The sequence below is a fragment of the Euleptes europaea genome, chromosome 10 (assembly GCF_029931775.1).
Source record: "Euleptes europaea isolate rEulEur1 chromosome 10, rEulEur1.hap1, whole genome shotgun sequence".
In the NCBI taxonomy this organism is placed as follows: domain Eukaryota; kingdom Metazoa; phylum Chordata; class Lepidosauria; order Squamata; family Sphaerodactylidae; genus Euleptes; species Euleptes europaea.
Genome location: NC_079321.1, coordinates 46,267,478 through 46,294,488, shown reverse-complemented (window position 1 = coordinate 46,294,488; position 27,011 = coordinate 46,267,478). Strand labels below are relative to the sequence as shown.

Sequence of the window (27,011 nt, the reverse complement as noted above, 5' to 3'; positions counted from 1 at the left end):
ACACAATGAGACTTCTGATAAACATTAATAGGATTGGATTACATGATTTATGTAACTGAATGACAACCTTAATACCAATACAGCCCTGAAGAAGAATTATTGAGGAAATGTATAGGAAGTGCTTTAGTCATTCAGAAACAGTTTCATATTATTGTTGTTGTTAAGCCTTCATTCCATGAAATATTCATTGACTGTTGTTTCTATTTCAATCAATATTAAAAGGCCATTTGAACTTAACAGAAGTAAGACTGGACTTTGAACCTTCCATCTGAAGGAAAATCCTAGATAACAAAGTCTCAAAGCCCTGAAAATGACAATGTTGTGCAATTTTGACTGCTTTCCTGGGGTCTGGAGATGACCGGTGAGAGATATATAGCCCCTTAGTGAAACATTTCTAGCCATTATATCATCAGATTTCAGCATTAATGATGAAATGTGAAATTAAGTGAGGGGGTCACAATAAGCTTTAATTTTTGAGTAACAATTCTCTGTTTCTAACCAGGAAAAGATTTGGCAGCATGAAGCCTGTTATTGTCGTTCATGGAGGAGCTGGCCGCATCTTTAAAGAACGGGAAGAAGGAAGCCGTTCCGGTGTAAGGAGAGCAGCCCTGAAAGGTTACAGTATCCTTAAACGAGGAGGGACTGCATTAGATGCAGTTGAAGAAGCTGTAGCGGTAATGGAAGATGATCCACATTTTAATGCAGGTAATTGCTATGTGCTTTCCATTTCGGGAGAGTGAAATTGCGACTGCACCATTTATATATATATAGAGAGAGAGACTAGCCAACTTTTTCGTACTGGCCCTGCTACTCTGTCTTGTAATAGCAGCCGAACATGCAGAGCTTTAGCAAGTGAAATTTTCCTCCCATCACTTTATTTTCCATGCTGCAAAGAGCTGCGCCTTCTAACTTTCTGCAAGTCCGGCTGCTGTTAAGGCACACAAGTCAGATCAATTAAAAAGTTGGCAGCTCTAAGAAGAATATTTAAGGCAGCTTACACACAGGCAGGTTCATCCACGCTTGTCCTGTTATAAGTAGGCTGTGAAAGAAAGGCTGAGTGCCATATGGGTGTGTTCTAGACAGCTATGAATGCTAGCCAGATTTGAGAACTGCTTGTCGTAGCTGGCAATAACTGTGGCATCTGATATAAAAGCTATCCAGGCTTACCCCAGGGGGGAAAAAAGTTTATGCTCCTGCATCTGGTGTCGGGGAACGGTGCCTTCCCAGCTGAGAATACTCTTTCTCGCCTTTTAAGTTGCAATTCTGTATGCATGAAATTTGGTAAAGACTGGGAAACATTTTAAAGTTATTAACTCTAACACAATCAAACAGGGCATCCATGCATTGCACTCTTGCAGGATAACTCTCCTGTATTCTAAGGCAAACTTTTACAAATATCTTTTTGAAAGAACGGCAGAAAATTGACTCCCTCTATGCTGATAGGGGTCTGTGTCACGTACTGGCTGTGTTTTCTTCCTTCTACACTGGTACAACCCCACCGGCCTGAACTAGGCAACAGCCTGTTATAGGAAAATTATATGCCAAGGATTCTCAGATCATAGCAGAGGAAGCCATATTCATGTAGGAATGAAATCTGTCTTTGATATCCCCTTCTGTTCTCTTGCCTGTCAACCATACTGAAGACAAGAGGTAAGGGCACCATAGGGTCATGGAGATGGCTGCTCTGGAGGAACAGAACCATTGAGTATTGGTGGCCAGAGCAATTAATTTAAGATGGAAGCACAGGAAGAACTAGGATTGGCCAGGAACATGTATTTATCGGCTAGCAATGACATTGTGCTGCTTTAAGGAGGTTCTTTGTGAAAGGCAGTTCCTTGAAGTGGTTCTGCAGTTCAAGGATGCAATCTGTTTCACACTGAAGTCAGAAACAGCCCTCCCTGCTGCTTTTCAGTAGAATAGTTGGGTGGTCTCTGTTGGGTACGTGGGGTTGCTATTAAACCATCACAAATCTATCATCACCTTTCTGGCATGAGATAATCATAGTTATCAGTTCATGACAGCTTCATCAACTTAGCAAGTATATAAATGGTAGGATTTGTGTAGTGCTTTTTTTTCACAAGAACTCTCCATTCTAAAATTAGCATACCTTTCTCTGAGCATTCTTCCTCCTTGTTCAGGTGATTATTTTGGTGCCTCATTAGTAATGTACTTCACACATCCAAGGATGATAATGTGTGAGAAAAACAGCAAGTCCTGCAGTTGTGATAACTACATGGCCAGCTTGTTGAAAGTTTGGGTACTCTAATGTACACAGCATCCAGTTTTGCAATCATGCTCAGCTGTAACATACAGCTGCTCTTGAGTGAACAGGATTAAATGTACTGTGTAAAAAAGAATCTGACTGAAGTTGTTTGAAATCCCCCATGTGGAGTTGATCTTCATAAATGATGAAGCAGGCTGCACATATGTTGCAGGAAGAAACTGGCAACATTAAGACCCAACAGGAATTGAGAGAAGAAAGAATAGCAAACAGGTGGAGCTGGTCAGACGGTTGCTGAATGGGTGCCAGAGGGATGGCACCCTTTTGCATTGCCCTTAGAAAGATGTTGTTTGAACTACAGGGTTCCTTTGCATCAAAGGTGAGCTAGAAAACAGATATTCTAATGAAGATCCATTAAATTATTCACCATAATTTAGTATTATAGTTTTAAGCTAAGATCTCAGACACACAGCTTGATATAAAGAAAACAAAACCACTGATTAGTCAAAAGGTTTTGTAGTTATAGGGCTTTAATAGAAGTCTATTTTCCATGTATGGCATTGAATGTTGTGGTGTTTATATATTTTAGCACTTTGCAGAAGAGAATCTATTGTGACTAAGCAACTGTGTTTTGCCATAATCTTGTAGCTGAATTTTCAGTGTCCAGTCCAGTGCATGTTTAAGAATTCAGTATTGCACCTTTCTTTTTGCTTAAATCAAGTTCCTGTCAGACCTACTCGCTGTGTCTCAGATAGTTTCGTTTTCTCACAGACTTTCGTTCAAGGACTGTTTCCCCAAAGCTGCATTCCTATTCCATTTGAAGCTAGCAGGTGCCCGGGGGAGTCGTGGTGCCTCTAGACTGTTTGAGGTTATCTCGTGAGACTGTATTGCTGCCGCTTTTTCTAATGTTCTTATATTATCAAATGCATGCCATTTCCCCCCATTGCTGTCTTTGGATTTCTAAGCTCTGCTTGCCTGTGATACCATTAAACCAACTCTTTTGGACTACTAAGTCTCCTGGTGTGGCTTTTGGTTGTCGATGGGACAAGTGCTTACAGTTCCTAGCCTTTGTTCAACGTTCTTCTTTGGACTTTGCTTATTAGCTGAGGGCTGTATGTTTGAAGGTTCAAAACAGCAGTGGGAGTGAATGAGTGAGTGAGTTCTTCTTGGTAAGACCACGACAAGTTGCCACTCAATATAATTTCCTATTTTTCCCCAGTTGTCCCCAATTGCTTATTACCTTCTCTTTGCTTCTCTCATATCAGATTGATATGTTCCTTCCCATACCCTCATCAAATAATGTTTCTGCAAAAGGGGGAAAATAAAATTAAAATGTTGAGGGAAAGCATGGTTTTTTGGTCTTTATAATAGGTTCCTGCTATACAGGGAGAAGAGATGTGTCATGAGCAGAAAATATGCAGGGCTTCTATTTATAGTACTGGGATTTGTGGTTGCATTTACAAGTGTTTCTGCAGAATGTTGGCTTTTCAGAAACTGTCACTTAAAGAGTGTTAAGACACAAATTGATTAAAATGTAATTAAATTGGTTGGTTTCATGGTTGGTTGAGAAGGGGCTGTAGTGGAGTACATACCTTGCATACAGATGGTCTCAAATTCGATGCTTGGCCTCTCTGAATCAGAGAATCTCAGGTACCCGATGCTGGGAAAGACCTTTCTCTGGAGAACTCTCACCAGTCAGAGTAGAGAATACTGAGGTCTAGAGGGTTCAGATAGTATAAGGAAGCTTCACGTGGGGGTATATTACTGTCCTGTTTATGTTTGATTCTTAGGTTGTGGCTCTGTGTTAAATGAGAAGGGTGAAGTGGAAATGGATGCCATTATCATGGATGGAAAAAATCTAGCCTCGGGGGCAGTATCTGCTGTGAAATGTATAGCTAATCCAATAAAACTTTCTCGGCTCATCATGGAAAAGGTATGCCAAAGTTACAGGTTTAACTGAAAAAAGAAATGCTATGCATCTTACATACTGTGACATTTCACTGCCTCTGCTTCTGGCCAGATCCACCCATTCAGCAAACTGAGGATGAAATAAACTGTACCATTGCTGTTGGGGGCATCCCATTTTTGTTACTGCTTCCTTTTCACTTACAAGCATTACTACATTGCAAGTTAAGATCAAATAATTTTTTTAAAAAAAAGTTACCACCCTCCCTTAAAAGATGCCACCTGCTCATATCCCATCACAAACCCTGGCAAATGAGCAAGCTTTGCAGTAACCTCTAAAGCCCTAGCTCTCTTTTCAGTTATTTGCATAGGTTGTTTTTTCCACTACAGACTTTTAACCCATACCCGTAACTTGGCCCAGCAAGGTGGTTCTACCCTCCCCTCCCCCCCCATTTCAGTGTAGAAGAAAACAGTTTGTATGAATTGCAGAGAACTGCATGCCTGTAGGGGCCTCAGGTTCATCAGTATAGCACTTCTTGTGTATCGAATGTTTAACAACCCTGATATCATTCAGCCTTACCAATCCCTGTGAGGTAGGTAATTATGCCCATGTTACAACCAAGGAATTAGGCTGAAAGCTAATAAGTCACCAATGAGGCCAGTGCACCATCCATGAGAGCTTGGATATGAAGCCAGATCTTCCGTGTCTAAATCTTTCATTATCCTTGGTCACACATGCCTCCCAGTCCAGTTCAGGTCTATAGCACCATTTTAACTTTGCCTTTAAACTGTGTAATATTAGTAAAAAATCCCAAGGTTCAGGAGGCAACTCCTCAGATCATATGACCGATGCCTTCTGGTGATTAGTTTGAGTGACTGCAGGGAATGAGTGTTACTCATTTTTTTTTGTTTGATTGACAATATTTGTATACCTGCCTTTCTCCTGAGTATCTCAGGACTCTAGGTGAGAAATCATTGTTGTTTATTGACAAAACAATCAACTTTAAAACAACATATATAAAAGCCAATTTAGAAATGGCTTATGTGCCCATCGACAGGGTATTCCCCACTTGATCATCTCCCCCTCCCTACACCAAATTGTGTGGACTGACCATTTTTCCAGGTTCAGCATGTACACTCAGGATGTGATTCTGCTGCTCAAGTTTTATTCTAATGTTGCCATGTTCAAAGCAGGTTTAACGTTGCCAATTAAAAAAAAAAGTTTAAGAAGCAAGTTGCACCGAAGTTTTACTCTGTTCGGCTAGTTCTTAGATTTCTCAGGAGCTTTGTGAAATCTGTTTGGGCAAAGAGCTCAACTGTCCTTCATGTATAGGGTTACCCGGTGCCCGGTGGTGGCGGGCAAACCCCCAGTCATTTGCCCCTCTGCCTGCCGACCAGCTGAGGGTCAGCGAGCAAACATGCACGCGCATGTGCACGCGTGTTTGTGCCCGCTGCAACACAGAACTTGGGCGGGGCCAAGGAAGTACAGAAGGATGGCGCACGTGTGGCAGAGCCCTGCCCCAGCCCCCGCATGTGTTGGGCACCATTACGCACCACCGCGGGGAAGGACAGGTGCCGCAGTGGCTTCCCAGCCACCCTGATGCTCAGCTGGCTGGCCCAGCCCCGCTCACCACCCGGGTCACCAAATCAGCTCCCCAGGTGAGTGAAGGTCTGCACTTCCGGTTGTAAACCAGAAGTAGTGCGCGCGATCCCTGAGCTCTGCCCCCAAAGCCTCCTGCCGGAGGAGAGGGGAGACCTGGCAACCCTATTCATGTACTTATTAAAGTCTCTGGGTGTAGTCATGGCTTGAAGCCTCAAAGTGATAAGGAAGGTTTCTAGCATTTTACTGACCTTTTGTGCCTTCTGATTGCCAGCCTCTAGCTCAGGTTGGCACAGCTTTTGAGTTGCCCACCGAGTGAAGTGTACCTCGCTGGAGGTACATGGGAGCCCACCCAAGTCTTGCTAAACCTCCTGGCTTTGCTGCCTGCTTGAAGCTGCAAGAACAGGGGAGCTGCCAAGCACAAAACAGTGCAGGGGTCTACATGAAGCTCGGTGGACAGGGCCGGATTAACCATTGAGCAAAATAAGCACGTGCTTAGGGCATCAAGGGAAGGGGAGCACCACAGAAATTTTCCGTTGCCGGATTTACCACAGAAATTTTCCATTGCCAGATTTACCATGGACCATATAGTTCAAAACTACAAATGGTGCAGTTGAACCAGGTCCACGAAAAGGGGCCCCTACGATAAATGAAAAATTTACATACATACAGTGACTCAAAAAACCCCGGAACATCAACATTTTTACTCTTATCCTTTAAAAAAAGCAAGGATTAAGAAAAAGTGGGAACAAAGAATAATCACACTGATCACACTAGGCTCAATATATTATTATTTTTTAAAATATTAAATAATTTAATATTAACGGTTGTTTTTTACATATATATGGGGGCACTGAAATCTTTTAAGTGCATAGGCCTCTGAAGGACTTAATCAGGCCCTGTTGGTGGATGACACATTATGCAACCCTGCTGTAGGTGAATCCTTTATAGAGCCAGTTGGTCAACAGCTGCAGAAAAGGCAGATCAGTTCTTTGGCCATGAAGCAAAAGGGAAACTGTTTCCACTGAAAAGTCACTGATTATACAGGCCTTCGGTAAGTGCCATCAAAACCCAAAGATGTACAGATTGAGGTATAGACAATAGTCACTTGATGCAACTCGCTGATACATAAGAGATTGGAGATAATTAATAGAGAGCCTTTTTTGAACCAGTAACTGGATGGCCGAGGCTAGCCTGATCTCGTCAGATCTCAGAAGCTAAGCAGGGTCAACCCTGGTTAGTATTTGGATGGGAGACCACCAAGGAATACCAGGGTTGCTGTGCAGAGGAAGGCACTGGCAAACCATCTCTGTTAGTCTCTTGCCATGAAAACCCCAAAAAGGGGTCACCATAAGTCGGCTGCGACTTGACAGCACTTTACACACACACACACACACACAGCTGAAGTTACCCACTGGAAATACAAGGTGGTTTTTGCACAGATGGAGGATATTTTCTATTAACTTTGTACTTAACTATGTGGATTTGTTTTCCCTGCAGCAGGGCTGAAAAAATGGAAATAAAAATGCTAATTCACGTGGCACATTTTTAAGACATCAGAAGACTCCCCTCCCCCCAAATCCCCCCCTACAGATGTGTATTATAGATGCAGGTTAATTCCCTAACAAATACATCACTCTAAAATGCTGCAGAGAACAGGCTATTGGGAAATAAATCATTCACACAATGTATGCAGCCTGGAATTACTAATGAAAATAATTTTATTAAAACTGTACCATGTGAATTGTGAGACAAATAGCTATTAGCAGCATTTTCTTGCTTCAGTAAAGATAAATGTTTTACCTATTTAGGAAATTTATATATTGCTTCCTGGAGTACTGCAAAGGGCCACTTCCAAGGAAAAACAATACCATGAAATCATAAAATATATTATCAATATTAAAAACAAAAGTTATTTTAAAACAGTCCTGAGACATAAATGCAGCATGAAACCACCACTGAACACCCTAAAAAATCCATAAAGCAGACCTCATACCAGAAGAAGATCATAGATCAGCTTAAAAAAATAATAATTAAAACCGCTTAGTTACTTTCTGTAAACCCACTGAAGTCAAAATTCAACAGAGGAATTTAGGCCAATATCCAGGAATAGGGACAGAAAGAGATGCCAACCCTATCCTTTAATAATCAAGATTGTGGCAGTCGTTTTATGTGCTAATCCCAGATGTTACACTTCAGATGCCAAAGCTAGCGTTTCAGTCAAGTTACAGAACAGTGCTACCCTTGCATGCAGCAATGGTTGTTACTCTACCCACTTGTCAGAACAGAAGAGAGGGCTGGAAATGGAATTTCATTGTGAGACCATCAAATTTGAATTATGATTTCTTCTAGAAGAAAAACAGATATATAGAACTTTTGGCGCATGAGATAGCTGGCTTTCTACAAAACTAGTAACTATTCCTCTTTTGAAGGGCAGTTTTAGCTCAAAAAGTGTCTGGTTTTGATGAATGATGTCACAATAAAGAACCATTTCTTGCACGCAGTTAAATTGTCTTCTGTTTCATTTGGATTTTTGGTGCAACTGTTTTAGGTCATAACCCAGATAGCTTGGTAAAATGGAGCCTCTTTGCTGACTTTAAAAATCATTCTGTCGTCCCTTGAATTCACTGTGAAATTCAGCATAAATGTGTGTTCGCATTCCATGCAGAAAGAAGGTCCTTACAGAGCAACTCTTTTCGTACAGTGGCCTGTATTCCAGGAGCTCATTTGCTAGCTAAAATGTTGTTTCCTTTCTGTGTCCTCTATGTATCTTACCACTGACATATTAGTAGCCAGTGATACCTGTGCACAAGAAGATGCTGTTACTGCGAACATGGCTTTTAGAAATGTCACAGAGCATCCAGGCACTACTCCATCATGCTCAAACCATTGTAAACTTCAGTATCAAGGTGATTTTATTTTTGGCCTATTCCTTCATGCAGCCTGATAATGTGTGTGTAAAGTGCTACCAAATAGCAGCTGATTTATGGCAACCCCAGCAAGGGGCATTCAAGGCAAGTGAGAAGCTGAGGTGATTTGCCATTGCCTTCTTCTGCACAGTCTTCCTTGGCAGTATCCCTTCCATGTACTGACCCTGCTTAGCTTCCGAGATCAGATGAGATCGGGCTGTACAAGCCACCTTCCCTCCAGCTGGATAATACACCATGTCATTATATGTGAAGATGCTTTCCATTTTCATTTATACCCTTCTTTTCTCTCCAAGGGGGACCCGTTCCAGTTTACATTATTCTCTTTTCCTCCATTTTATCTTCCCAACAACCTGTGAGGTGGGTTAGGCTGAGAGTGTGTGATTAGTCCAAGGTTGCCCAGCAAGCTTCCATGGCAGAGTGGAGATTTGAACCTGGCTGTCCCAGATCCCAGTCCAACACTCTAACCACTACACTAAACTGACTCTTCAAATTATGCATATAGGGAAACTCTGTAACTCAGAAAATATTTCAATATGTGTTGTTGTTGTTGTTGTTTTTAAAAAAACAATATTAGGTGATGAGAATCTTTTTGTTCTAAACAAGCAAAGTTAAGTAGGTTCTTAATTAACAAGTTGGGTCTGTTAATGGCTACAATATGGACTCCCTCTGGTGGCCAAAATGGATTTCTTCAGATTTTGTCTAGCAATGCCCGTGAGTCGTGCTTGTTAAACAGTTCATTGAGATACATTTCATTAAGCTGTGCCAGCTATTTAATGCCATGAACTAATAACTCCTCAGAAGGACAGATCTGCTAAATGATTGCTTTTGGAGATGTACCAACATTTGGAGACTTCAGTGGTGTGCTTTCGTTATTTGCTTTGAGTGATAAATGAGTAACTGAAAATAAAATGAGTAACTAGAAAAGTATCCGGGTACCAGCAAAAGGCTATGGCCCAACCAAAGCTCACTAATTTATTGTGGCCTGAGCTTTCCTAAACAATGGTCCAGATGCACAATTAGGGTTGCCAGGTCCCTCTTCGCTATCGGTGGGAGATTTTTGGGGCGGAGCCTGAGGAAGGCGGGGGTTTGGGAGGGGAGGGACTTAAATGCCATAGAGTTCAATTGCCAAAGCGGCCATTTTCTCCAGGTGAACTGATTTCTATCGGCTGGAGATCAGTTGTAATAGCAGGAGATCTGCTATTACCCGGAGGTTGGCAACCCTATGCACAATGTATATAGAGGAGGTCAGCTTTTATAAGTGTCATTTGAAAACTAAGGTAATAACAGTACAACCAAAGCTTTTGAGGGAAGTGTTCCATAGGGCTTTAGCCATGTCATTGCCAATGGGATGAGGTTTAGTCTGGGTAGTGCCAAAGTAGAGCAACAAGCTTGAGCAACAAGCTTATTTGATCAATCAGCAATTCACATTCACTATAAGCGCTGGATAACAAAGCTTCTTCTGTATTCTTATGCGGCTCATGGTGAGTAAGATACGTTTCCAGCAAATCATACCCTGTATTAACAAAGTTGAGGATATTACTTCCATAATTACTGAAGTACTATATATTGGATGGGGTCCAGCGAACCAGGAAAGAATTCTGTTCTGCAGTGCGGAAGAGGCAGGCCTATCCTGAAGGGTGGGAGAATCTGTGGTAGAGCATGGGTATGGCCCACTAGGATGGGAACTGTAGAGAGGAACTGGCCGAAATTGCCTTCCATTTGTGCAAGAAAGCCTCTGGATCCTGCCATTTTGTTAATATAATGTGCTGCCAACAGGGAACCTAAATATTTGGTGAAGTGAGATTATGTCCTTGAAATCTTAAAAACAAAACATTTGAAAATAAAAGTCCTATCAGATTAAGAAAACAGAGTGTGGGTCACTACACTAACCTATCAGATAAAGAACAGTCTCTCCCCATATGTCTCTGTACACCAGCTACACTCTACTGGTCATTTCTGGTCTCTGATCCATCGGAGTTGCTTGCCTGGCGTCTGCCAGAGCCTGTTGCTTTTCAGCAGTGCCCCCCACGCACATTATAGAATGGGCTCCCTGAGCAGGTAAGAGAGGCATCCTCTTTGGAGGTTTTAAGAAAGCACTGCAAAGCCTGCAAAGCGCTAGTGACAGCAATTATTGGAACCTGAGCTGGACGCATGGGGGTGTTTGAAAAGTGTTTTTATGAATGATGTATGTTATATTTATTGTTTTAATGGAAATATTTGTAAGTTGCTCTGAGGCACAAAGGGTAAGCCATCAAACATGGGCTTTCTTACATAAAATAAATTTGCACCCCAACGTCAGATGTTTTCTCAAAATAGGAAATTATATATATAATTACATATACACACACGCGCACACACACAAAGCAGGGGACCTGAAAGGACACATGAGGGCATCTCATTTTCCCTCCTCCGCTGTTTCCGCTGTCCCTTTCCCAAAAGTCCCCACAGCCTCTCCCCTTTTTCTTCTCCACTTCCTTCCTTCCCACCCACCAACTTACTTTTTATCTGTCCCTAACTTTAGCTATATTTATTATTTATATGCTGCCTTTCTCCACAGTGTGGACCCAAAGCAGCTTTACATCATTCTCCTCCCGTTTATCTTCACAACAACTAGGGTTGCCAACCTCCAAGTACTAGCTGGAGATCTCCTGCTATTACAACTGATCTCCAGCTAGTACCTGCAACATATCTTAATAAATAAATAATATTTCAGTGATGCATTCACATTCTCTGCCCTGGATCTCTTTTTTTTATATCGCTTTATATCTAATTCTATAATAGGGCTTTGTTTTGTGATGGTACCGGTACTTGTAGTTTAAGGTGATCTTGACTGACATTACCAATAAAATGAAACACTTTTAAAAGACTATGTTCATACGTACATATGGTAAGACTTGTCAGAATGCCCCGGTTCAGATGAAAGGAAAAACGTATTTACTTTTTGTTTTTAAAAAATCAGCCAGGAAACCCTATTGTGTTTTTTGGTTCTTGTAGGTTATCCAGGCTGTGTGACCATGGTCTTGGTATTTTATTTTTATTTTTTATTTTCAAATGTTTTGTTTTTAAGATGTCAAGGACATAATCTCACTTCACCAAATATTTAGGTTCCCTGTTGGCCGCACATTATATTAACAAAATGGCAGGACCCAGAGGCTTTCTTGCACAAATGGAAGGCAATTTCGGCCAGTTCCTCTCTCCAGTTCCCACCCTAGTGGGCCATACCCATGCCAAGACCCCGGTCACACAGCCCAGATAACCCAGAAGAACCAATGAACCCTGACCGTGAAAGCCTTCGACAATACCTATTGTGTTTTGTTTGTTGTTGTTGTTGTTTAAACAAAGACTGACTGGATGTCTATTGCCTGTCTAGTATTGTTAAGTGGTTAGACTTTGTCAAATATTATTTAAAGGCTGTAACAACATCTACCTGAGACTAAGTCCCACTGATTCAATGTTTCTTACTTCTGAGTAAATGTGTAACAGTCACATGTAGCTTGGTGCTTTGCTTAAAAAGACAGAAGAGGGCAGTATTGCACAAGGAAGTATTGTTAAGGACTAGAATATTCCAGATTTGTGAGGCTTCATTCAGGGAGGTTCATTGTACTGCTTTGCTTTACATATGATCGCTCCAAGTGCAGGTACCACAGCACCTGAGTATCTCTGTTATCCTATGTTGGAGACTCATAAGCTGCTTTTGTTCCTATTTCAGGAGAGGAAATTTCTCTGACACAGACATAAGGGTTTTCTTTTGTTGGTTTGACATCAGGGGATTGATCCTGAGGAGGCATGTGCATTTGGGTTGCTATAGTAACCAAGTACTTCTACAAAATACGTGGCTCATGGCTAAAATGGTACCACTCTCTGCATTGGAATTGCCAAGCTGCATATACTGACAATGAGATGCTTGGGGGAGTGTGGCACAACATCTAGGAGACAGGACCATACCGTCATTCAGCATCTGATCGTGACTACCAGAAATTGTTATCGGAGGCACATCGCAAGGGACTTGAATCCCCGAAATTGATAAGACCCAAGAGGCAGGTGCCCGTACTTGATGCTGAGTCTGACTCAGATGAGCAGGGGAGGTCGGACAAAGACTGGGACACCACCTCACTCCCCTTGCCAGAGGACATCCTAGGGTGTCCCGGTGTCCCCTACAGAAAATGTCAAGGCCTATAGCCAACATAATAATAGGGAGTATAGGTACCAAATATACTGAAAGAAAACAACAAAATACTAGTTCCTATAATAAAATATATGTGTGTTTATATTCAAAACAGAAAACTGTTGGCTTACACAGTAGACATCTTTTCAGTGTTTAACACAATTTCCCCTAGTATCCATTGTTCAACAATAACTGTTGATTTTTACAGTATAAAAGTTTCCAGTATCTAACACAGTTTATTAATATAGATACAACGTGTATATTTATTTAAATCTAACATACAGCCTATCAAACCAAAGGGTCCAAAAACTCCTACCTGGCCCCAAACAGGTGATGAGTTGAGTCTATTCTGAATCGATGGGAGAGAGGGAGGGTAAAACAACAGGACAGCCAGAAAACAAAGAGGGACGAGGGTGGGCCCAGTGGGCATTTAAACCCTCTCTCCCCACCCTCTGATGCCTGTCTGCCTCTGCATTGTGGGGAGGATGGAGTGGAATTCAAATTGCCTTTACCTTCATTAGGAATTCTACTATTGACTTCAAAAAAGGGGGGAATTAGAGATGTACCTGTGTCTCTTTATTTTGTTGAAAGTCATGATGGTGGAACTGTTTGACTGAGGAGCTGCTTTCTTTCCTCCTTCAGACAGACCACATGTTGCTGACTGACCAGGGAGCTTTTGCCTTTGCCAAGGCCATGGGATTTCCTGAGGTTCCCGGAGAGAAACTCGTCACTGAAAGGTCTCTAGATAGATGGAAGAAAAACCTTGAGGCCGATTCAAACCCTCAAGAATTCCAAAAGTAAGTATACATTTTGGTGCATTGACAAATTCCTGGCTGCTTGAACAAATCAGATTAAACTGTAAGGAGGGAAATTGAGATATTGCAACTGTATTATGGAAACCGTACCACATTTACTGGAGTCAGCTGTATTTGTTATGGTGAACCTATCAATTAATGACCTCCAAAACATCTTTTTCCTAGCATTATTGTCTTTTCCAGTGACTCTTGTCTTCTCATAACCAAAGTACAATAGCTTCAGTTTCATCATTTTAGCTTCTAGGGAGAGTTCAGGAGTAAATTGTGAATGCATTATTTAGGGTTTTATTTTGAAGAAAAAACAGGCCCAGATTTAAGCAGTGATGAGATACCATTTTCTCTCCTTGCCACTCTTCTAGAACAACACTGAAGTTTTAATTGATGTATTTAATGTTGCTAGATAGATTGTTTATTTACGGCCCTTAGCCAGATAATACCAGAAACATGGACTAATGTTGCTATTAATCCAGCAGCTTCATAGAAAAATGTACCTGTTGAATCCAACTTTGTGCAACTATGGTATAATGGCATAGCATTGTGTTTAAATTGCCTTTGCAGTATAGTTTGCAGCGCCTCTGTTCTTGGGCATAATATATACCGTACGGAGTTCTTGGTCTTTATAAAACAGAGAACTGGCTGAACTGAAGACTGTGTGTGTGTGTGTTGCTTCAGTCATTACAATTAATTAACGACTGCTGTTTTCTTTTGGGCCAAGCCAGACAAGTTGTTGCATGATTTGCAATCCCCTTTTTTCCTTGGTAAATAACTGCTGCAGAGAGCCCCGAATCATTAATGGCAGCTCCAGTGGACCATTTGAGGTTAGACAAATGGCATAAGGGGGGAAATTCACACCCTTCCCCATGCACACTCATCCTACAGCCCCAGCCTGATCTAGGATGCCCTCCAGCAGCTCTTTACCAACCAAAAAAACCCACCACCCTGGAGATCCGATCAGATTTTCTAGCATCTTGTCCCATTTGGCAGTCTGTTGATGGTCCCTTTGCTTTTAACAGCCAACTCAGAAGAGCATTGTTCTCAACTCACTCCTTTATGACTTCTGCTAATAAATGTGCCTGCATTAAAGGTCAGGCTTCAGACTGAAGTCTTCTGAAGACTTCTGTTGCCTTTTTGTACTTGGAACAGGCAACCTGGGAGAATAAACACAGCATTCTTTTTGGCAAACAGTCTCTGATCTTCAGCTAATTGTTTGAAATGCTGTTTTTGGCAGAGACCTTGGGACCGTTGGAGCCGTTGCGATCGACAGTGCAGGAAATGTCGCTTGTGCAACATCAACAGGGGGACTTACTAACAAACTGGTTGGCCGTGTTGGTGATACAGCCTGCACAGGTAGTGTGTGTGTGTGAAAGTGCTGTCAAATTGCAGCAGACTTATGACAACCCCATAGGGTTTTCAAGGCAAGAGGGAAGCAGAGTTGGTTTGCCATTACCTTCCTCTGCAAAGTCTTCCTTGGTGGACTCCATTCCAAGTACCAACCCTGCTTAGCTTCCAAGTTGTGACAAGATCGGGCTATACTATACTATTCCACATTCCCTGCATAGGTAGGGAAACAGTAAATTGAAGCAGAGGTTATTTTCTCTCGCATATAATGTGCCTAAGTCATCATTTAATAAACCTTGAGGGCCACAGTCCAAAGAAATTATATGAGGGTTTGTGGTTTCTTCTGTGGCAGCAGTTCCTGCTGCCTCTTGTTCACTGTATAGGACAGTGGGAACACTGAAGCATAAATAGCCAGCAAAACATCTTGGCCAGTCAAAAGCTCCTATTTTTTATTGAAGGACCTTTCATAAATCTACATATCTAATATCTATTAGTGAGCTTAATTTCAATAATGCATAATATGCCTTGATGATCCCAACAAACATTGAAAATTCCATTAGATTCCTCACTGAATCTAAAGACATTGTAGGAAGTGAGTGGTGTGCTTAGTCACCTATCCCCAAAAAACATCTTAAGGTTCAGATTTTGCCATCCTGTGAGCAGCAGGCCTGCCACACTGCTAACCAGTCTGTGGGTTAGTCCAAACATTACTGTGGTGGTGTAGTTGACTCCAGCAGTCCCTTTCCCAAGGTGACATAAGGACTGGTTTATTCCCAAAGCGGTGCAACACTGATGAGGATACTTACCACCCTACATGGGATGGCCAAATAGTGAGATTGTCCATGTGTTTTTGCAGTTGTGTGAATCCTAACCACTCAGAAGAAATGCCTGGTGATATCCATCTATCCTATTTTTATCCCACTGTTTCTCCAAGGCATGCATGGCTCTGCCGTCCTGCAGTTTATCCTCATTTAAAACCCCATAAGTTAGGTTAAGCTGAAAGCATGTGACTTCCCCAGGGTCACCTAGTGAATTTCATGACTGAGTGAGGTTTTTGAATTAGGGTGTCTCTGCTCCTAGTCTGGCTTTTAGCGCTAACCTCCAGCAGTAATGAATGGCTTTCGGTATTCCAGCTGTTTGAAAGTGATGGGCACTTCATCCCCACCAGTTCACACCTTATTATTGAAATGCAAGTTTACCTCTGTCTTCTGATGCTTACCTAAGTCCATCGATGTGGATACGTCAGTCTGAAGCTTCAAAATCAATCTGGTTCATTAATATGAAGCTACAAGGGCTACTTCTGTAATTGGCTTTTTCTTATTTATTTGTTTATTTACTACATTTGTATACTGTCCTTCTACAAGATCCAAGTGAAATGAAAAACATGAAGATACAACACAAAAAAAATTATGACTCTTGATTTAAGTTACGTAATACTGAAAATGTCACCTTTTCATCTTTTTGTTTTTATTCTTTGATCAGGAAGTGGTGGTTATGCAGATAACAATGTTGGCGCCACCTCTACCACTGGCCATGGGGAGAGCATTATGAAAGTGGTTCTAGCCAGGCTTGTCCTTTATCACATGGAACAAGGTAAAGTTTGATGTTCGGGGTGTCTTAAGTTACAGAAAGTATAGGGCGACCACGTTCCTACCACTTATTGATGGAACTGGGTTCTACTCCATTATTTGCTGAGAACACATACTGAAGAAGATGCTTGGATATTACACAGGTGTTGAATATAATTGGAGCAAATGCTCAACATACATATAAGAAGAAGAGTTGGTTTTTATATGCTGACTTTCTCTATCACTTAAGGAAGAATCAAACTGGCTTACAATCACCTTCCCTTCCCCTCCCCACAAGAGACACCCTGTGAGGTAGGTGAGGCTGAGAGAGTGTGACTAGCCCAAGGTCACCCAGCTGGCTTCATGTGTAGGAGTGGGGAAACCAACCTGGTTCACCAAATTAGCGCCCACTGCTCATGTGGAGGGGTGGGGAATCAAACCCAGCTCTCCAGATTAGAGACCACTGCTGTTAACTACTACACCACGCTGGCTCTATAAACTGCTTAGTTATTAGATGTGCTGGCATTGTGCTGGTCTATGACTGTTTTAATAAAGATTGATTGATTGATGTACTGGCATTAAGATATCAGTAATTTTTAGGTGGTTAATTACTATGCACATTTACTTGGGATTGTCCTGCTGAACTCAGTGGGATACTCTGGAATAAACCTGGGTGTAAACCTATAATATTATTTCTCAGATTGGAAGGGATGAGACATAAACACTTGAGGCAGATTTCATGCCCAAGATGACAATGTCCAGATAATGCAATGGATTTTCCCTGTAGTGGTGGATTTTTGTTATCCCTAATCTAACAAGATGAACATCAGCAAAATCGTTTTCATATTAGAAAGCATTTTTCCCCAGCTGCACGCATCAAAGGCTGCTTTTAAAAACACAAGTATGAAATTTTCACAGCAAAGTCCGGCAATTTTGTATTGTTCACACATCCAGTTTAACTGACAGGACTGTGCTGTTGTTGGTGAGCTTTGTATAGCCTTTTTAAACTCCAGTTTCCTGATCCTTGTTTTAAAAGGAAGTAGTATGAATAAAAATAAGTGTGCTTATCTGTGTATTAAGTAGAAGAGGGGCCATGGTCAACAGCAAGCAACAAGATGCTCTTGCGACTGTAACTTAATCAGGCCACAGATCAACCTGGAGAGCTTTACCCTCAATGTCATCCAAGCTCTTGATTTATATTACAGTCCGTAAACATAATCAGCTGACCTGCTTCTCCCAAAGACAGGTGCAGCAGGCATGGCCCCTTTTGTCACACAAGTGCCGCCGCAGACCTTAGACCACAGTTTAATTTTGAGGCAAATGAACTCTGAACTACATCTACAATAAACTAATCAGTAAGATACGGAAGATGTGCATGTGTGTGTACCGCTAAATACAAAAGAGAGAACTGTACTGATGTCATATCAAATATGTGCCAGGCATGTTATCTGCAAAACTCTGGTGCTCAGCCACCCCTGCCTTTGATCTCTATTTAGCCCTCGACAAATAGCTTGTCACTCAAGTTTTCGTTCAGCATTAAGCCCACAAACAGCTGCAGAGCGCCAAAGTAGAGCACAATGTGTAGGTGAGAAGCAGTTGGTGGGGGCTTCGGCATTCCCATCTAGTCCTCTTCTCCAGCCAGGATTCTGAGAGGCTTCTGTGCTGTATCATGTGGCGGAGGTGGGGGGGAGGTGGCAGTAGCATGACATGAGTTAAAGGCAGGGAGAAAGGGTTAAGCGCCCCTTCTTCTTCCAGCCTCTTTGCTGCTGTTCAGAGACCAGGGCTCCCAGAACTGGTTCTGCTGCTGAATGTGTAGTGTCATCCTAAAAAAAAAAAATCTACAAATGGAGTTGCTGACCAGAACCTGAACATTCAGGTACAAATTGCATGCAACAATCGCAGTGAAGCAGCCACAAGGAATTTCTCTGGGGAATCTCACACCCAGCATCTAGCTCCCCATCCATCGAGGGATACAGGTTTCAAACATTAACACAGATACACTCTTCAAAAATAATTGTAATATATATATATATCAGGACAAAGGGAATGGGCCTTTTTCTGTAGCTGCATTTTTTGGCAGTCACACAAATTTCAGTGTGTGCGTTGCCTTTTTAATTATTAGATTAGAACAAATTGGGGCCCTGCAAGGAGTGGTAAGGGGAGAAATTGTTTAGAGGTTTCTGACCATAATACAGTCTAATCTATGGTACCGCTGAGATCTAAGGTTAAGCCAATACCTTCCTGATATCCTTCCCTGAAGCTCAACAATCAGGATCATTGTACAGCAATACTAGATTGCCAAGGTGCAGGTCTTAGTGAGCAAAAAGCAACTTGAGTAATGCAGTACTTGAGTAATGCAATACTGAGTAATGCCTCACCCCTAAAGGGGGATAATGGAGCTACCCCTCTTCCCTGCCATCATCTTCACTATTAGAGAACACATGGTTAGATCTCACAAGGAATCACTGGAAGGAGCAATTTGGAAATTCCCCTCCAAAATCTCCCACTCCAGGATTCTATAAATTCTCAAAGACTTGAATATACTCAAAGACATTCCCCCCCCCCTTCCACTTTAATTGGCTATTAGTTGTTGCCAAGATTCTGAGCCTCCTGGAACATACTCATTCCTGATCCAGCAATTTTGGAATCTGGCAATCCCCCCATCCTTTCTGGTTATTTTACCAAGTTCTGTTTTTCTGTATACTCTGGGGACTTATCTGAGTATATGGAGTCCTTATCTAGTCTGTGGGTGGCCTGATTTGCTGTTTTTCTTTACAGCTTTAGACCAGCCAGTTTAATATTCTATACAGTGATGATAAGTTGCCATTATCCTGACCTGGATGCCCCAAGCTAGCCTGATCCTGTCAGATCTCAGAAGCTAAGCAAATAGGGTTGCCAACCTCCAGGTACTAGCTGGAGCTCTCCTGCTATTACAACTGATCTCCAGCCAATAGAGATCAGTTCCCCTGGAGAAAATGGCCGCTTTGGCAATTGGATTCTATGGCATTGAATCCCCTCCCCAAACCTCACCCTCCTCAGGCTCCACCCCAAAAACCTCCTGCCAGTGGCGAAGAGGGACCTGGCGACCCTGTAAGCAGGGTTGGCCCTGGTTAGTATTTGGATTGGGAGACCCCCAAGAAAGTCCAGGGTTGCTATGCAGAGGAGGGAATGGTAAACCACCACTGTAAGTCTCTTGCCTTGAAAATCCTCTAGGGTCGCTATGTCGGCTGTGACTTGTTGGCCCTTTCTACCACCACGACCACCTTCAGTTTGCCATTGTGAAGGACCTCAATTAAAATACTGATTTTTTTTGTTTGTTCTTGCAACTGCTTGGTCTACAAAGGGATCCAGTTCAAAGTTTCTGATGACATTCAGATAAAATGAAAATTACTTCTAAAATCAAAAAGAAATATTGGGAGCACTGTGCTGAACAAAAGAGAGATAACTTTGGTTTTTTACAAATCAGAGATTGAACAAAGAAAACTGAATGTAAAACTGGTCCTATAGAGAATTAGTTTAAATGAGAAAAATTAGATCCTCAGGAGGTATTCTATAATACAGTTGATAGTCAAGAACAATTAATGACTAGGATAAAAAGTAAATTGGTGGATTAGAAAATGGAAGGGAAAAGAATCTAAGACTGCCTCCTCCCATATTGTCCAGCCCACTAGTAAAGGTCTGCCTCTCAAGCCCTGCTCTTTGTGCCCCCACCTTCAGAGGTGAGGTGGGTGGCAACCGGAAACAGGACTCTTTCAGCAGTGGCCCCTTGCCTGTGGAATGAGGCTTGCTTGGTGCCTGTGTTACTCTGTTTTAAGTGCCAGGCCAAAACGTTTATTTATACCAGCATTTTACCACTATTTTTGTAGTGTACTTTTAAGTCTGAAATTCATTTTAAGTTGCTCAATCTTTTATGTTTTCATGCTGTGGCTGGGTTTTATGTTTTATTATTTTGCAAGCTTCCTCAAGCAGATTCCCTGTAGAGACAGCATAAAAAAATTCTATATAAATAAATAGTTGTTTGTAGTGTTCCTGAAAGGGAAAAGGGGAAACATTTGCTAACAGTTGGATTTCTGTTACTTGAACATGCCAGTATCAAGGGCAAATAGCATTCTTGTGAGTATCTCTTAAAAAATATACAATAATGTTCTGAATTAGTTTTTCAAATTTAGTGACCTGCTTTTTCTTTTGTTTTTCTTTTTCTTTTGTGAGATTGATTATCTTGATACATAACACATTCCCCGCTCTAAGCTGTCCCGGTCCATGCTTGAGAAAATCTCAGGTTATTCTGAAAAACTTCAGGTTAGGAAGCTCCTCTCAGATGAAATTCCCTTACAAATTAGAGAGGTCGCCAAATTCTGCTCAGCAATCTACAAACTTCATCAAAGTTTAGTAAAATAAAAGTCAAAGAAATAACGAGGTTAAAAATCTTCTTTTGAATTTATGTCAAAATGTTTCTTATCCAAATCATGAAACATTTTAATTTATATATATTCTTTTAAATTAACATGACACAACTTTTAAACAATATCAATGTATCCGCTGTAATATTGCTGTTATGTTCTTAATTTTTATTGGCGCAATGCTGCAATAAATGTTTCTGATTCTGATACATAACACATTCTAAAGAGGTTTTACTTTTTAAAATTCAGAATGGGGCTCATTAACTTTTTAAAGTATTTATTTGTACCCCCTGAAGTAGGGCATTTTATTTTTGGATGATGCTGAACTGTACACCTAGGGTTGCCAACCTCCAGCTGGCATCTGGAGATCTCCCACTATTACAGTTGATCTCCAGACGGTTAGGACTAGTTCCCCTGGAGAAAATAGCTGCTTTGGAGGGTGGACTGTATGGTATTATACCCTACTGAGGTCTCTCCCCTTCCCAAACCCTGCCCTCCCCAAATATCCCCAGGAATTTCTCAATCCAGACCTGGCAACCTTATGTACCCCAGTTGCTAGGTGGTCTTCAGGATCCCTGAAGAAATTTAAATTTTTCCCAGATATTCTGTGTTTGCTTTTAAATAATATTATTTGTGGATATGATTTCCTTGTAAATGAATTAATAGTTTTAAAGATTGTTACATTGATATATATTTAAGCTTTGATTTTCTATTTTTAAATCTGCATATTAAAAAATCATTTGACACAAAATAATAAAAAAATTAAGATGTACTGGGTTGGCCTCTGTTAGAGATGATCCCCATGCAAAGTAGTGCTGCTGAATTTCCTTCACAGCCTTGATGTTTAAGTAGTACTTAAAGGTAAAGGTAGTCTCCTGTGCAAGCACCAGGTCGTTACTGACCCATGGGGTGATGTCACATCGCAACATTTACTAGGCAGACTATGTTTATGAGGTGGTTTGCCATTGCCTTCCCCAGTCGTCTACACTTTACTCCCAGCAAGCTGATTGCTCATTTTACCAACCTTGGAAGGATGGAAGGCTGAGTCAACCTTGAGCTAGCTACCTGAAACCAACTTCCATCAGGATCAAACTTAGGTCATGAGCAGAGGTTTGATTGCAGTACTGCAGCTTACCACTCTGTGCCACATGGCTCCTGAGTAGTACTTGGTGAACAGGAAATGGGTTTATCAGGTTGTCCACAATAGCAAACCATCTCCTGGCCCCTGCTACCACTCTTCACTGCAAAAATGGGGAAGAGACATAGTGTGACATCACAACATCTCTTCCAGTTGTACCACGAAGTAATCTCTCTTGTTTTTACCATAGAGATTGGAGAATTCCTAGAGTACTGTGGAAGTCACTTCTTGTTGCAACCGGAAGTGACATAGAGACACTGTGTGATGCCACCCTGCCTCTGCCCCCATTTTTGCTCTTGATGGAGCAAAGAAGCTGGCTGGTAGCCTTAACAAGAAAGTAAACGAATGCCTCAGTACATAGGATCCCAACAAATCTCACAAACAGCATATTACTTTGATCCTTTCTTTGGTGTACAAATATGCTTCCATTTTGTATAGTGCTTCTTCCACATGAATGCAACTGTGTGCAAGCCTGAAATGATGACATGGAGGCTATACAGCAGATCTGACACATATAAACCAATCTTTCTGAAAAATTACTCTGGAATGTTTCATTTGGGGGTCATTGTCATCTGTGCTTTATTGAGGCTATGATGACAAAATAGATCACCGCATTCTTCATTTTGGGATGAATTCACCCTTTTTCAGATCACATTGCCAACACATGCCGCCACCCACCAGCCCCTCCCGAATCAGCCTGTGCTGTTCAGATCATAGTGTGCCACAAGTGAAGAGCAGGTGCTCCACTTAAGGGTATAAACTGAATGGTCCTTTTTGCCGTAGTTGGAATGTCTAAGCGTTCTGATGGCAGCTGTTGCCTAGATGAAAATATCCTTCCTGTTAGTGTTTGAAAATGCTGGGACTTCAGTTTCTAAGCATGAGAATAGTTTCCATTCAGGGGTATTTGGGTTTCAGTTTTATACAGATGAAAGGCAAAATCTTTATCTCTCTGTGTTGCTATTTCATATCTGATGCATTCTGAATATTCATACCAAACGACATTCCATATCTTGAATCGAGTCTGTTACTGGCTATTATTGAGGCTGCTTGCTGCATGGGGAGGGGGGAAGCTTTCTAAATTTTTTACTTACAGTGTTCCATATTTCCTTTAAAATTAATTTTTTTTAAATCCCACTGCTTTAGGAGCTGATGTGCTTGACACACACTATCTATTTGGAATTTAATCATTTTTGAAGGTCTTCGTTTATGGAGTTATTAAAAATAAATGTGACACCAATTCTCACAATGATGTTTTGGTGGATATCAATGTTCAGTAGCATCCTGTATCCTGGTGACAATGAGGCTGATGCTGTCAGGGTTGAATTTTGAGGCAGGAGTTCATGGCTTTAGTTCACAGGCTCAGCAGGAGCCCCAAAGCAGACTACAGCTTCACATCTAAAGTCTACATTACCATCCCTGTAAGCCTTTAAGTCCAGGATCTAAAATGACCTAACTGCATCACTGCTGACAAGGAAATGAATATCCTAGAAGTTCCCTCTTGGTCACTAAATTCATTGAAAATCATTGTGTGCAGGGGAACACTGAAATAAACTGAGGGGAAATGCCCCAAAAAAATTAGTTTATTTGTAGCTATATATGGAACTCCAATTGAGTTACCATTCTACAGTACTCATGCCTATCCCTTGTATACATAATCCTTTATTTTTTTAATACAAAATTAGGGACAAAATAGAAAGTCATTTATTTCTGTCTTTCACTAGAACAGCTGGCCAATGGAATATCATTATAGGCAGGCTTTGGAGGCATTTAAGAAGAGGCTTGGGCAATGATTGCCAGGAATGAATTAGGTTTAGTAAAGCATAGCTAGTGGGTTGGACTAGAGTTGATTCTGCAAACAGGTGTGATGAAAGGAGTAGAAAAGAGCAAGAGTCCAGTAGCACCTTAAAGACTAACAAAAATATTTTCTGGCAGGGTATGAGCTTTTTGTGAGCCTGTATCCGAAGAAGTGAGCTGTGGCTCACAAAAGCTCATACCCTGCCAGAAAATATTTTTGTTAGTCTTTAAGGTGCTACTGGACTCCTGCTCTTTTCTACTACTGCAGACAGACTAACAAGGCTACCCACTGTGAATTATCTTCATGAAAGGAGGTTTGCTATTACTCCCATAGGAGCTGAGCAGGAACTCTGTGCTAATTGCATTGGATGGCATCCAGGGAGCTACCTAGGCCCAAGCAAACAGCTTGTGTTAGCCCAGTGGAATGTTTTCCCTCAGAACAGCTGACTCCCATGATAGATCCCAACTGGCTTTTGATGCTTCTCTTAGTTTCAAAAGAAGTGTTGCATAAGGGGCTGCTGCATGAGGGAAAAGAGGTCCCCCTTGGGCTGCTGGGACCAGATTTATTGTCCTTTGGATTGTTCTTTAAGAGGTTCACAGTGCATTCCTGAGAGGAATGCCTGTGCCAGGCTTAGGAGGTTTCGGCACTGCCGAAACCTCTGCCCGGCACAAAAAACCCGTTTTTTTTGGTAACTCAATTGGAGTTCCATATATAGCTACAAATAAACTAATTTTTTTTTGGCATTTCCCCTCAGTTTATTTCAGTGTTCCCCTACACACCATTTAGGTGGCATATCTCTGCAAAAAAAAGAGGGCGTTCCTGAGCCGAAACGGCTCAGGAGGCTGACTAACGTCAGTCCCGCCCCCTGGCCGGCACCGGAACGCCTCCCGGGGCACCAGAATGCCTCCAGGGGCACTGCTGCGGACTGTGCCGGTGGCTGGATGCCAGCGGAAGGCTCTGGCATTCGGGCCCAGTGCTGCTACGGCGGTGGCCGGGGACCGGTGTCTTGGTCTGCACGCTGGCGTGGGGCCACTAACACAGGCGTGCTCCTTCCGGGCGCCGGTGTGGTGGGCCCATGCGCCAGCATTGTGGGCCCTTGTGCCTGCAGAGGCCTTTGTTGGCCTCCAAAGGCCTTTGGGTTGGGCCGCTGGCGTGGCTCAGGAATGGGCTGTTATTGACCTTATTTATTCTATTGATGAATGGAAGCCACTAGAAAAACCTGTTGTTGGCTAATCGTGACAGAATGCAAATTTTAAAACTATGCAATTTCTCATATATTCTGATTTTATTTTTCAGGGAAGTCACCGCAAGATGCTGCTGACATTGCCTTAGATTACATGAAGACAAGAGTTGGGGGGCTGGGTGGGGTTATTGTGATCAGCCATACAGGAGACTGGGCTGCAAGGTTTTCCACCAAGCAGATGGCCTGGGCCACAGTGAAGGATGACCTGCTGCAGTGTGGTGTTTATGCTGGGGAGAGGCATGAGCAATCTGCTGAAGAAGCCCTTAGCACCATGGGATCCTAAGCATATGGGGAGGTGGAGGTTGTACAGTAGATTGTACACCTTCATTGGGAAGCAAATCTGTTGTCCCCATCCTGAAAGGGCAATCCCCTTTATCCACTTCAAAAGCATTCAGTAATGGCCATCTTTTGCAATCAAGATAAATACAGAAGAAAAAATAACTGGGTCTAGAAAGGTAAGAGTACAGAAAGTGGCTGTGCACCATTCAATTGTGACTTACCTTAGACAGATACATTTCTGTTCTCTAGGGTCAATATCTTGAAGGCAACTTCTCACATTATGTGACTGTTGTGGGAAAACAAGTGTTTACTGTAGGGAAAATAACCTTATTTTAATATTAAGTATTGTGCCACATGTTTTACTGTTCAGATGCCCACCTGTATTCTGGCTGAAAGATTTCCCATGGTTTATCATCTGTGTTTTGTATATCCTGCTGCAGAACAAAGGGAAACTAGTGATCTCATTGGTTTCTGGTCACATGATGCTTTTAGAATACAATAAGAGAACAAGTAGTACGAAAGTTTATGGACATTGCAGTTAATCACCTGGGTGATCAAAATAGAAATTAAAAAACTTACTGTATTGTAAATTGTATTCATCTTGATGTGCACATCTTTAGACAGTGTGTTCTCGTGTATTTTAAGAAGTATGCGGGACTGCATTTCTACATATGTAATGATGAGATAAGATGATAAGAGCCCTGTGGCGCAGAGTGGTAAGCTGCAGTACTGCAGTCCAAGCTCTGCTCACAACCTGAGTTCGATCCCAATGGAAGTTAGTTTCAGGTAGCCGGCTCAAGGTTGACTCAGCCTTCCATCCTTCTGAGGTAGGTAAAATGAGTACCCAGCTTGCTGGGGGTAAAGGGAAGATGACTGGGGAAGGCACTGGCAAACCACCCCGTAATCAAAGTCTGCCTAGAAAACGTTGGGATGTGAGGTCACCCCATGGGTCAGGAATGACCTGGTGCTTGCACAGGGGACCTTTACCTTTACCTTTTTAATGATGAGATAAGCCACCTTGCCTGTTTTGGTGCTGATGGAAAGATGAACACCTGATTAATCATACTGTGCTCTTCACATTCCATTCTCTTTATGTGAGTGAACTTAGGGTATTTACTACTACTGATTACTGCCATATGAATATTCCAAAATGGGAGAACTTAGGCCTAGAATATTACTAGAATATTGAGCAAATTGCTTGCAGAAAATATGAGGTTGTGGGGGAATGCCAAGTTCTTGGGCATCCCATTCCTGAAGGGGGGTAGATCCAGGGTGGCCAGTCCTCAGAGGCTTCCTGGCCGCCTAAGAGGAATTTTAAATGTTTTTAAAAGTAAAAAGGAGGAAAATGTCCCATTACCTTCAATGGGACTGCACCACCAAAAAAAGGTGGCGCAGCAATGCCACAGCAAGAGGCGGCATTCCCAGTGCTAAAGGGGTTAGGAAGCTGTCTAAAGGCAGCTCCGCCCCCTGGAACGCCTCTCCCCCAAGCAGGCGTAGGCTTTCGTTTACAGGAATTCTCTGCCGGCGCCATTGTTTTTGCCCCCAGGACAGCGTAAGTTCCCGTTATCCCGGGATAAATGGGCACTTATGCCGGCACACGGTCACTGCGGCTCC

The 27,011-nt window shown here is 42.1% G+C and overlaps 1 protein-coding gene across 1 annotated transcript; it reads left to right on the top strand.

Moving 5' to 3' along the window:
- The first annotated feature begins 507 nt into the window (after nt 1-507).
- On the top strand, nt 508-25,401 carry ASRGL1 (asparaginase and isoaspartyl peptidase 1). The gene is made up of 6 exons (XM_056856673.1): nt 508-705; nt 4,012-4,154; nt 13,464-13,618; nt 14,865-14,983; nt 16,457-16,567; nt 25,172-25,401. Exons 1-6 carry the CDS (start codon nt 519-521, stop codon nt 25,399-25,401), a joined length of 945 nt encoding a protein of 314 aa, XP_056712651.1. The 5' UTR covers nt 508-518.
- The last annotated feature ends 1,610 nt before the right edge of the window (nt 25,402-27,011 follow it).

What these genes read in the sequence shown, in the direction of transcription:
- ASRGL1 (XM_056856673.1), top strand. Translation starts at nt 519, where the DNA reads ATGAAGCCTGTTATTGTCGTTCATGGAGGAGCTGGCCGCATCTTTAAA. An exon ending in TGATCCACATTTTAATGCAG is followed by an intron (nt 706 to 4,011) that starts GTAATTGCTATG and finishes TTTGATTCTTAG; the next exon opens with GTTGTGGCTCTGTGTTAAAT. An exon ending in CCTTTATCACATGGAACAAG is followed by an intron (nt 16,568 to 25,171) that starts GTAAAGTTTGAT and finishes TTTATTTTTCAG; the next exon opens with GGAAGTCACCGCAAGATGCT.